The sequence below is a fragment of the Cheilinus undulatus genome, linkage group 23, assembly GCF_018320785.1.
Source record: "Cheilinus undulatus linkage group 23, ASM1832078v1, whole genome shotgun sequence".
Classification (NCBI taxonomy): domain Eukaryota; kingdom Metazoa; phylum Chordata; class Actinopteri; order Labriformes; family Labridae; genus Cheilinus; species Cheilinus undulatus.
The window spans coordinates 19,741,219-19,753,687 of NC_054887.1; the positions used below are offsets into that span (position 1 = coordinate 19,741,219).

The 12,469-nt window shown below is 37.0% G+C and overlaps 1 protein-coding gene across 1 annotated transcript; it reads right to left on the bottom strand.

Moving 5' to 3' along the window:
• Nucleotides 1-1,931: 1,931 nt before the first annotated feature.
• Nucleotides 1,932-11,813, bottom strand: LOC121505695. The gene is made up of 7 exons (XM_041781206.1): nucleotides 11,739-11,813; nucleotides 9,013-9,120; nucleotides 8,848-8,904; nucleotides 8,592-8,750; nucleotides 8,273-8,432; nucleotides 7,779-7,879; nucleotides 1,932-2,948 (listed from the first exon to the last, which is right to left on the bottom strand). The coding sequence occupies exons 1-7, from the start codon at nucleotides 11,748-11,750 to the stop codon at nucleotides 2,784-2,786; spliced, it is 762 nt and encodes a 253-aa protein (XP_041637140.1). The 5' UTR covers nucleotides 11,751-11,813; the 3' UTR covers nucleotides 1,932-2,783.
• Between the last annotated feature and the right edge of the window lie 656 nt (nucleotides 11,814-12,469).

A 12,469-nucleotide genomic window follows, 5' to 3' on the forward strand; every position in this document is an offset into this window, starting at 1 on the left:
GCAGAGGCTTTCCAAAACAAAAGTCCGACTGTCCGGCGGATGTTGCTATTCAAAATAAAAGCACGATCTACTTCAGGAAGAAATGAGAAGCCGTTAGCCATGATTACTGATGATTTCTTACTTCAGAATAACCTTAAATTATGTTTCCATCTGCTAGAACTAAAATTAAAAATAGTAAAACACCCATTTAACCTTACACTAAATAATTTTTATAGGAATTAAAGTAAAATGGAGTTGACATCTTTTTTGAATAGCAATAAATTAAATTCACCACACATTCTCTTCAGATAAACTGTTTATTTAAGATTATAATCTGACAGTATTCATTATTATAAGGCTGTAAACATTTTAAATACCATTTATTACCATATGCTTTAGATTCAACCACCAATATTTTACTAACTAATCACATTAGAAAAACAGAAGCTTTATAGGAAAAGTAAAGATCATCAGTTTTATTTTTCAAAATCAAAAGGTGCTGTGTATGGAGGAAAAGGGGTATTGCTTTGATTGGAAACATAGGTGTGTTTCCAATAAATCTGTGCAATTCTGATGTTATGTAGGAGACTTTCTGCCATTTCTTTCATTTATGATATGAAATTACTTAATATTGAGTGCCTAGGATCTCAATATTCAATGCGTGGTCTCCAAACATGAAGACTTTTTTTTTTTTTTTTTTAAACATATCACATCATACTGTGTCATACCACAAGATCTTATCTTAATCAAAGATTGATATTGTGACCATCCTACATTAAAGTGGTTATTAAGTTCTGATCCTTATGTGTAAGTCAATGCAGGGACAAAAACAGCCTTTTTTTGTCAGCATCAGGGGAGCTCTGCATCTTTATAATAAAGTAATACTGACACTGCTATTCTTTTCCTTTAATGAAAAGATCTGTATGTCGACTTGGTCCTTCATAATTTCACCAACAACAAAAATAGTTACAAATACAGGTCCTTACATTCTGACAAATACAATCAAAATATGCATATATAATAACATTTTTTATAATTCATATGCAAGCGTTGAACAAAATAATGTTGACATTGTATTAAAGAAGACACAGACCAAATTGTCATCATAAACAGCTGCAAATGTAGGTCAAATGGAATACATTTGAATAAATTAGCCACACATGAGACATTTTTTACACAGCGCTTGTAAATGTGACTTCTCAAATGCCAAACTTTGAGGTTCAGTCAAACAAACAACAGGTTTGGCAGATGAGTCTAAGAGGAAAAATATCCCATGTAAAACAGGGAAACAAACTCATTCTAAAATAAACATTGCTTTGTATTGTTGACGGAGTTCCTGCTTTCTAAGAAAGTTCTGAGTAATTTACTCCCACCAGTACATTCATATTTGTGAATGTGATATTTTCTTTTCTTTGAAGCAATACAACTATAAAAAAAAGTAAATAAGAAATTGTAAGTGCTTTACCTTGTATAGAATAACTTAAACATCTCACAATCAATACAACACAAATATAAAAAAAAGACAAATCTTCACCAGATATGCACTAAAACACAAAAGTTGAAGACTTCTCTCCAACAGCAAATGAACAAATGAAAGTATGCTTTTCCATATTTTGATGGTGTGTTTTGGAAGTAAATCATCAGAACTGCTGCTGAAATACTAACAGTCTTCTGTAGATAAGGCTAGTGTAGCCTGCGGTCTGGAAAGATTCCTTGCCTGTTGATTCATAGTGATCTGCCGACATCAGTCGTGTTTGTAACTGGTATTTCCTCCAGCCTACGGCCAGTCCTTTTGTGACGAGAACAAGCCTTCCTTATGCTCCTCACTGAGCTCATCCGTCCATCCATCCATCCTTCCCCATCTCCCTCACTTTCCCCTCGTCCTGTCTGTCCTGTCTCTCCCACCCTCCCTCCCTCTGACACATGCAGTGCAAGAGCGCTCGCACTGGTAGAGGAGTCATGTTCTCATGACTGAACATGATTGACTCAGTGAATGAGGCATTAAAAACTCTAACACACTCACTGTGGCCTGTGCAGCAGCTATAGATCACTGGGCAACAGCTTTGAAATACAATGAGGGGATTCAAAGTGCCTCCGGCCATGGCTATCTGCCATCTGGTCTGATCTTTGATACATAAAGTAGGTCGCTTGTTGAACTTCTCGGCGTGTTGTTTGCAACTAGCAGGTTTGGATCTGGTGACAGATCACAGATCAAATTGATGCAGAAGACAGAATGCAGAAGAGCGGCTGGCGCTTCTTCAGTTAGCCTCCAAATTTGGATGTAGTTCTGCTGTATCAATAGAAATGTACTTCTCTGCATTAACTCTGAAAGATTCCTAATACAGCCGTCAAAGAACCATCTGTAACCACTGAGACACAGCTAACCAGTTGGTATAAAGGGTTGCATCTCAAAATGAAGGGTTTCAGACAGTGTAGGACCATTTTATGTTGAGACTTGAACAAAAGTTTTAATTGGCACACAGCACCCTGAATGACAAATACGTAGAGACGCAGGACTGCAAAAATAAACCTACTGACCAAGATGACACCATCTACTGCAGATAAACCAGCCATGATGTCAAGAGTTCTTCCTCTGGTCCCACAAACCTCTTAGGATGGTCGTGCTAGAAGAATTCAGTATACCACCTGCCTTTACACCAGATGAGATTTCCCTCGTAGCTTGAGTCCATGCACTCAGGTAAGAGAAAGCAGAAGAAGAGTGTCGCACCACACTTGGATCTTGAACAACGTGCAGCATGTTAACACCACCGCGTTAGAGATTTCTCTTTGTTATTAATCAAAGCTCATCCACTCTCGTGTTCTGGGATCACCTCCCCCGCTGGCTGAGAGTCAGCGGCGTGGGTGAATGTTTGAAGTGGGATGGAGACAGACACACTAGGGATCTGGTCAGGAGGTGCCATTGGGCTATTTTCAGTGCGGCAGACCGGTCTATGCCTTCCAGATTTGACCTAAAATTAAAAAGACAGTTATAAAATCACACATAACCTGAACAAAGCTCTCTTATTCTATGTTCTATTCTGAACTCATGACAGATAATAAATCTCCAAAGCGGAAATCACTGCATTAGGTAGTAACAGAGCCTTAAAGTACCACTGAATATTTGATGAGCAGTTGTTAACTTTCCAAGAACTGCCTTCCAGGAAGTGCTCATGAAAATGAAGGCATTATCATGAATTAGACCAACCCATGAGACCAAAAAGCTAAAGAGTCACTGTTCTTGATGGAAAAAATGACCACCAAGTAAGTTGTATTTAGATTGGCGCACTTTTCTCATAATATTAAAAAGCCACTGGAACCACTTTCATTTGTGTTATACTGCCTGTACACACCAGAATATATTCTATCTGTGTAAAGCACTGTGAAAAGGCTCCCAGTAGAATATTCATTTGTAAAGAGACAGGAAACAAACACCATGTTAGAAATAGGAAGTCTTAAAAATTGCAGCAAGTGCTTATTGTGGTACAGAAACTATCCATGCACTTGGCCCACATAAGTAACCTTTTATGCATACATGCAGCTATTAAGTCTGAATTGAGCAATAAATTTGTTCCAGTTTAGGCAGTAAAAAGGCAAAAAGAAGCCTTTAAAAACTACTGTGAGGACTTTTGAGTCTGTTATGAACTGCACAAAAAATAACATTGATGACTCTTTACGACCTCCAAATGCAAACAGAAAAGCAGTCATCACTGATAAGATTAAATATTTCTACAAAATATTTTCCTAGCTGTCAACAGGTTAGTTTTAAAACTGACAAATTATGCTGAAAGGGGGGGTGCCTTTGTTTTCATTTTATGTGAAAAGACTCATGTAAAGGAGAACAGCAAAGCAAAAAATCATGTCTCTTTATGCACGATAGCTGTGAAGATTAATGCAGAGTTTCCCATCATGCCCTTGGGCAGAGTGTTTAGATGTGTTGTATATGCGTTTAGCTGTGTTTGGATGTTGTGTGTTTTACAGTGATCCCTGTTGGGGTTCTTTTCAAGTGGATTGTTGTTGTTTTTGATGTGAGAGACATTTGCACCATGTGTGAAGTTATCCACTGAGTTAGAGCCCCCGACTGTTTCTTCAAGGACTCATGGTGTGTAGTCTTTTTCAATATGCATTGCCTTCCTGTGAGGTTAACTCTCTGATTTGTTCTTGCCAGTGGAGACCCACGAATCCCCATATTTTTAAGAGTTACTGTAGCTCTGTCATTGTAAAATATTTCAGACTTTCAAAAGTGTAATTTAACAAAATATATTGTGGACCCAAATAAATACTTTTGAAGTGTTACATTCAACTTTGTGTGAGTTCAACTGACACTGTCAATTTTCCAGTGTATTTCACTTTATTACAGAGGTGTTTCCCCATGTTAGCAGCTCTGGGAGAAACAAGAAGCTAACTTCATCAGCAATCTAAGTTCAACAATTCTAGCATGATACTTTCTAGGTCTGTTTATCAATCAATCAATCAACCACCACAAACCTCTTACTAGACAACATGAGGAAGTTTAATTTATTCCTGTAGAAATATCCAATTTTTTTTTTTATCCCAAGTCAGCCAACAAGACCATTGATATGAAAATCATCTTGGTGAAGTATGCTACTCTTGTCTGCTGTAGAGCTGACGTCAATGTGAATGTAAGTGGCACAGCAAACATTTGGTCTTATCTAGTGTAATGGAAAATTAGCACTGTTTGTTAAGGACAATAAGGATAATCATTAACACAGAAAATCTGATCAGAGAATAAACAGCACTTATGGAAAATTAAGAGACATCTCCAAATTTTCCTTAAATCAGCAGTTCTGTAATCATGTCATTGATTTTAACATGAGCACATCTCAGTCTACTTCATGACAGACTGATTTGGTGATCACCTGAAAAGCTTTTGATCAAAGCGGAGCTGCTTGAATTTTCAGGCAAGGAGTAGATGAAACAACATAAAGGTGGAAGACTGATGAAGAACATGTGATATAGCATGAAAGTTGTGATTAAGAATCAGAGTAATTCTACAAAGTATTAACTTCAGAGCTCTTAAAATGTTAAAAGAGTAACTAAAACCTCTTATTTAGTAATGCTGTTGATTAGTAAGGGGCCAAATCTTGACTTTTGAGCACAAAGTATTTAAATTCTGAATCTTGCATTGGAAATGTCCATGGCAACTGCCCTCCACTGGTTGAAACCACAAATAGCAACTGGATTCTTATGAAATTTTTCTCCTGGCTGATCTGGTGGCAAGTAGCATACATGGTGCCAACTTTAGCTGAGATTTAATGTGAGCTTTTCCTCTAACAGTGGCTTTCTCTTTGACACTCTCTCATAAAGCTTTGACTGGCAAAAAAAAACCTGGGCAACAGTTGTATGCAGAGTCTCTCCCATCTCAGCTACTGAAGCTTGTAACTCCTTCAGAGTAGTCATTGTTTATGAGAACGGCCTGATCTAGGCAGATTTACACATGTGCCATATTTCACCCATTTCTTGATGATGGATTTAAACTGAACTCCAGGGGATGTTCAGTGCCTTGGATTTCTTTTTGTATCCATCTACTGACTTCTTAACCTGACATGCCAGATGGATGTGTGAAACACATCCATCTGGGAAAGCTTCAATAGGAAATGTTTGAGAAAAGGCAGAGGCTTTGAAAAATCCTCAGAGTATGATTGGGTGAACGTTCTGTCCGTCACATCGCTATGGGCCAATCAGAGCAACAAAGCACGTGACATAGCCGTAAGCAAGCTGTGTGTGTGCAGCTACTGAGGAATAACGCGAAACATGGGGAGTATGGACATGTAAGTACTCCACTTTTGTCGTTTTTGAAAAGAAAACAACTCACTGCTGTTATTTGTTCTTCTTTCAACGAAGAAATGTCGTCAAGTTCTGATAAAACTGGCACTTTAGCAGCATCCACGCTAATCTCTACCTCCATAACTGCACCAGCTCGTGCTGCTGCTTGTTTACGTCACGACTCTGCTGCGCTTGAAAGTACTGCCCCTAGTCGCTGATTGGTCCTGCCACTTTCTAACTGGGCCCAAACGGTTCAGATGGGAGGTTAACAAGATGGATTCGCCAGTGAAAAACAAGGAAATGGGCGTATCCATCTGCTTTGCAAGGTTTCTGACTTCTACTTTTCAATAATCTTTCTCTGAGTTGCTTAGAGTGTTTTTTTTGTCTTTGTGGTGTAATGGTAGCCAAGAAAACTGATTAACCAGTGACCGGACCTTCCAGACACAGGGGTCTTTATACTACAGTTACTTGAGACACATTTACTGCTCCCAGGTGATCCCCATTTCACTAGACTTTAGACTGCTAGCACCAATCGGCTGGACTTCTGTTGAATTAGGTCAGTCACTTTAAAGGGGGTGAATATTTATGCAGTCACTTATTTTACCTTATGTATTTTTATTTAATTGACATTGTAAAAATCTGTTTTCACTTTGACATTAAAGAGGGTTTTTTTTCTTTCACAAAAATGCAAAATTATATTGACCACGCCTGATTTATAAAATCAATAAAAGGGTAAAACATCCGAGGGGGTAAAACCTTTTTATAGGCCCTGTAAATGTGAATTTGTCTCTATTCTTCCTAGGGCTATATACGGTATGCCAGATATTAGGACCCAACTATAAGGATCTCTGTCAAATCATATCTCAGAGATTATGAAATGTGCAATGAATGTGCTTTTTTTCTCTCCCTTTTCAAAGACCAGGCTGAGCTTTATAGTGTTCTGTTTTATTTGGTTAACTTTTCTGCTCTTTTTATTTGTACTGTTTGTAAAGTGGAAGATGAAAACCTGAATAAACACGTAAAAAAAAAAAAAAATGAAATGGCTAATATATGAAGTTGTGTCTTTCACACGTCCATATATCATCATTTCACATTCAGGTAGCTTGTGGTAAGTCTACGTTGAATGATTATAATATTAAGGCTAATAATCCCATCTGAAAAGCAGACTGAACGATGTGACTGATTAGAAACAGCAGAAAGAAGGGAGTGGGCGTATTCATGCCTGCCTCCCTCTGAGCGCCTACCATGGTGATCTAAAGGCATTTTTTTTTAAATTTCGAGGGTGGACACACCTCAGCAAAACCTCTGAGGTTTAGTTACTCTTTAGAACATAAGTGCTCTGTTGTTAAAAGAAAAGGAACTTCTTTTTATTTTAGTCAAACATGGTCTGAAAAACACTGCAGCTTTTCTCTACAGATGGTCTTTTATTTTTTCCAAATGAAATGTTTAATTATACATTATAAAATGGTGTATACAGTTAAAAAGAAATGTTCATTTAAGTGACATAAGACTTTTTCTGAGCAGTAGATACGAAGAATGGATGTATAAGCCTTTGAAAATAAAGCCAACTCAGAAGAGACCTTCAACACCCTGTTTCTCAGTTGATATATCACCTAAGTAATTCTGTTCCCAAAGAACCTTCTGGTCTCAATACCCAGTTTAAGTCTTCCTCAACAAAGTATGAAATGTTTTTATTAAATTGTAGAAAAAATTATAGTAAAAGAGACGATAAAACAGGGTATGATTTAGGCGATGGCCAACTGTAACTGTCGAGTAGCTACAGCAGGGGTCTGCCAGTTCAATAGAGATGGAACAATGTGTATCTGACATATTGCCTCTTCCTGGTCACTTCTGGCAAAAAAGGCAGAAATGCGCAAGTTGAGGCTTAAAAACTGAGTTTTGTCACAGTTGATTTACGTCTTATAGAGAGACACTGGTCGCATGCTACAAAAATGACCATTTGTAGAAGATCTGATGATGAAAAAAGTCTCCATTGAGTCGGTTCTCTTACTTACCAGCCACACTAACATAACGACACAAGCTGTGAAGGGGATGAGAGCCAGGAGCAAAGGAGTTCTATTCCACCAGCTGTATTCGCGCCCCTTCTTCTGACCGCCTGGAAGAGGGAAAGATTATTGGAAGTTTTCCCGACATCAATCACACTGTAGAAATCTGATAGCAGCTCAGCTAATCCTGTTGATGTTCATTTGTTGAATTAGCTGACATAATGTATGGATATTTAACATTGGATTCCCATCCCATGATTTGATTCCCCTTTGAGACATCAAGCACCTTAACTAAGAGGAGTTTAATGGTATGAACTGCAGTAAGCTTTTAATCATATTATTCCTTTAACTGTCTGTATTGACTGTGGGTTCAAGGTTACATATCTGATTCCTGACCCCAGCTGTGCATACCCAACCCTAAATCAATATCCACAGGCTTCTAAGCTGCTTCAGCTTTTGAGGCATCCATTAGAAATTAACATGCAAATGAATGACTGATGTACCTGGAGTTTGTTGGGGATTAAGGCACGGTGGCGGCTTACATGAGAAGCCGGATGTTCCCTGAGAAGCGGCGTGTAGGACGTCTTTAATGTAGTCAAAGTAAAGACCAGACATAAAGCTGCCTTCTTGGTAGTGACACTGGAAGACTTGCATTGCTGTTTCCTGGAGGATCAGACACCAAGAAGCAATCTTGAAATAACACAAGGAGGTATTTTATGTGCAAGAGAGGCCTGATATGTCTGAAATGCTCCATGTTTTTTCTTGTATTTCAAAGCAGCTATGCTAAATGAAGCATTTAGCACTTTTTAGCATGTTACTTACCAGTTCCTCATGGTCAAAAGTGAAGCGTAAACTCTTCAGCATGGCAATGAAGACAATTATGTTCTCTTTATTGGAGGAGATGGCACCAAACATGTTCGCCAGCTTGCGAAGACTTTGCTCCAAAGGATAGATATTCAACACCACCCAACACGTGCCAGCCTGGACATGGAGGCGAAGAAAAGAAACATCCAGAGTTCAATGGTTGAATCATGTTTCTTCCATTTATTTCTATCACCCCATTTTTCTTTATACATACCACTTCTTTGGGGATGAAACTAACAGGAATCTCATAATCAGAGGGGATATTCTGTTTCTGCAATGGATAAAATGACAGATTACAGTGACAGAATATCAAGATCTAAAAAATTAAAAAGAAAATTACAGAGGAAATATAGTCTATAGCAACTCAAATTAACCTCACCAATAACGTCAGCTTGCTCACATCATCAGTTATCGGTGTCCCAAATTTTCCAGAGCACAGATTCAAAGTTGTGAACACACTCAAGAGGAGACAAGGTGCTTTCAAAATCTGCAAAAAAGATGAAACATTAAAACAGTGTTTTTGCAGTTACATAAATCTGTCTCTAAGTCTGTGCAATAACAGCAATGTTTAACTGTTCACCTTTGGGAGAAAAAAATGACCAGTAAAACCAAAAGTGACTCTCACTTTTACTAAACCCATTTCCTGATTGCAGGCAATTTGTGGTTTTCCTGGCGCTCCCTCCATGCGGCCTCAGAGAAACCTTTTGTCATTCATGCAGCTGTGTGAATCTTCTCATACTCAGCGTGTTTAATGCGCATCCGTTGGGTTGTAAAAGGGAGGAAGAGGACTGATATAGTATAGTGCTGTAGATGTATGTGTGAAGATATGACACATTAAAAGGTTAGCATTCAAGCACAAGGAAGCCATATGAGTTTCTTATCAAAGAATACATTCAGAGATATATTTCTTCAACAAAAGGTTGAATTTAAAGTACTATAAATTAAGTAGTCAGTCTCTAAATACTGTTTAAATTATGGTTGATATCATATTTAGTGATCGGCTTCTGGAATGAGAATATTCACAGTTTTTCTTGCTACATCAGTCAGTTTAAAGGTTTAGACCGGTGACGCTCAGTGCATGGGTCTTTTGTGATGACTTGCGGCTCTTTTAAGTTTTACTTCAAAAAATAATTACCGCAAAAAAACTTAAAAAAGGAGAAATTTTGACCTCAGAAATTATCCATTGCAAGTCACATCAATAAGTTTGTTTCCCACATTTATACAGTAGGCTTTAATTGTCAAATTCAACAAACAACCTTTATATTTAGGTCTGTGTATTCCCATTATTCTGTGTGTTTTTAGCTCATAATTTCGACTTTTTATCTCATAGTTATGATTTTTTATCTCGTTATTATGACTTTTTATCTCGTAATTTTGACTTTCATCCCATAATTTCGACTTTTTATCTCATAGTTATGATTTTTTATCTCGTTATTATGACTTTTTATCTCATAATTTTGACTTTCATCCCATAATTTCGACTTTTTATCTCATAATCATGAATTAGGATCCTTTATTTTAATTGCCTAACTTCCATGCTTTTCTTTTTTAAGTGGCAGAAATGGGCTTCTATAGTTATATGCAGAAAGAACAAGCAAGATAAATAACACTGACTCTTGAGAAAAGGGAAAACATTTTGAGGTGTCAACTAGAAGTTGTTTAAAGGAACAGATTTTAAATTTGACATTTTTTCCAAAATCTGACCTTTTGAAGAGAAGATAAAGCGGTTTTATCAAATGAATAAAACCATCTGATGGAGTTGTTTATGGGGATGAAAAGTAATGTCTTAAACTAGCTTTTTAACCAAAATAATGACCTTAATTGGCTATAGATAAAAGAAAAATGATGGTGAAACCAAACTCTCTGCATACTCTGATTAATATTCATTTATTTAGTACTTGCTGGACCCCCCTCTTGCAAAGCTACTTTTCAACAATCTTATTCTTCAGTTGAGCAGAGTTGAGTATCACTGGTTTAGAATATCCAAATCTTCATTCAGGAGGCCGGACTTGATTGGACTCAGAAGTCCAGTTGCCCCCTTAATGAAGATTTGGATAACCATGACCTGGCTGAATGAGAACCTACACTGATTCTGGTTTAGACTGTCATTAAGACAAAACAAGAAAACTGACTCTGGGAGAATGTGATACTTCACTATTTTATTGTATAAAAATTAATACTTGAGTATAAAAGTTATGGTCATGTGTAGACATTTATCTGCACAGCAGATGCATATGATTTATTTTTTCTTTTAAAAAGACTCACTGCAGCATTTGAATTCTACCAAATGCACACAAAAGCAGAGTCCCTAACATCTATCTGACAACATTAAGGGCTCCTTTTCTCTATAGATATAAGGTTTTAATTCAGAATATACAAAGAGCTTAAAGGGAGGAATGATCAGCGGCCATTGACTGGCTTATTGTGGTTTATGCTTAATGATTCATCTTTTAAAATATTATCGAGCAGAGAAAAAAAGAGGAAGTACTTCATGGAGAACACATGCTGATCTTCGTGGTTCAATATATTGAGTGAAAGCAAACAGCGTCCATGTGTTCTTTCACTTCACCCCCCCTTTTAAAGACTGCAACAGCAGCACTATGAGAAGCAATTACAACACAGCTCTTAACACATTATGATGACTTAATGCAAAGATAATGCCTGTTTTTAGGGAAGCCTCTCTGCCATTGTAAAAGAGATCTCAATCTCAATGGGTCTTATGTGGTTAAATAAAGGTTAAATAAAAAAACATGAATGCCTCTCTTAAATGAAACACAAGCACAATTTACTTCATACCAAACTACATAATTAAACACCAAAGGGGTAATATTTAGTCCTAGTTTCAATGTTTAATGAAAGAATGTGTCCAGAAAGGATTTTTTAACACTTAGAAAAAGTTCTCACAGTGTGATAATTTTTTGATTTAAAGAATAAAAATATAAAAAATATTACACATTACAAAGACTCTCATTAAAAAGCACAGCATGAGAAGATGAAGCAACAGGACAGAGCTGCATTAGAGTATAAGACAATGTATTTTAACAGCATACAATTATAACAATTATTTTAGTAAAATAAAAGAAAAAAGTAAATCCTTCTACTTACTTTCTTCCTCATATGGAGCAAGAATTTGTGGTTTCTTAAATCCAGTGCAGGAAATTAAGTGTTTTCAGTTCAAAGACAGGGCTCATTGTGTGCATGTGTGTGATGTCCGAGCGAGCGTGCAGTGAAACTTGAGGACGGGCCGGCAGTCTGCTTTCACTCCAGACAGATTGGTGAAGTCTTTTTTGACGCGGTGGAGAGGCCGCCTACAGGCTGAGTCACTGTGTCACACACTGACGCTGTCTGAGACTTTTCCATAAACTCCCACATATCAATTTTGTTCGTCAGGGGAGAAAGTGGGCGCTTGTTCTCTCTAGGGAATATTTCGCTTAGAAATATGTCAAGGTTATTCCCTAAAGCTGTTGTTTAGACAGTAAAAAAATGGTTATTAATGGTCTTTGTTAAATCTTAGATGGCTTGTTTGAGAGCTGTAGCTAAAAAATGAGGGTACTGTACTTACACATTTCACTGTAACAAAGTTTATCTTAAATTATTCAAACATTATTTACATTTTTTCTGTTATTTTAGTTGATTAAAAGGACTATTGCCTGATATGGATTTAATCAATTTTTATTTTTTATTAAATAACAATACATAAACAATATTTTAAAGTAATGAAACTTTTTCCTGTCTACCCCTTTAACTTTAAACTCTAATGTATGAGCATTTTTCAGGGATTTCAAATAAATTTTTTCAAGTGAAGCAATTACACAGTCGATTTGTTTTTTTCATAC

Coding starts and splice junctions, on each gene's coding strand:
- LOC121505695 (XM_041781206.1), bottom strand. Junction 8,905..9,012: donor TGAGCAAGCTGACGTTATTG/GTGAGGTTAATT, acceptor TATCCATTGCAG/AAACAGAATATCCCCTCTGA. Junction 8,751..8,847: donor GTTTCATCCCCAAAGAAGTG/GTATGTATAAAG, acceptor CTCCATGTCCAG/GCTGGCACGTGTTGGGTGGT.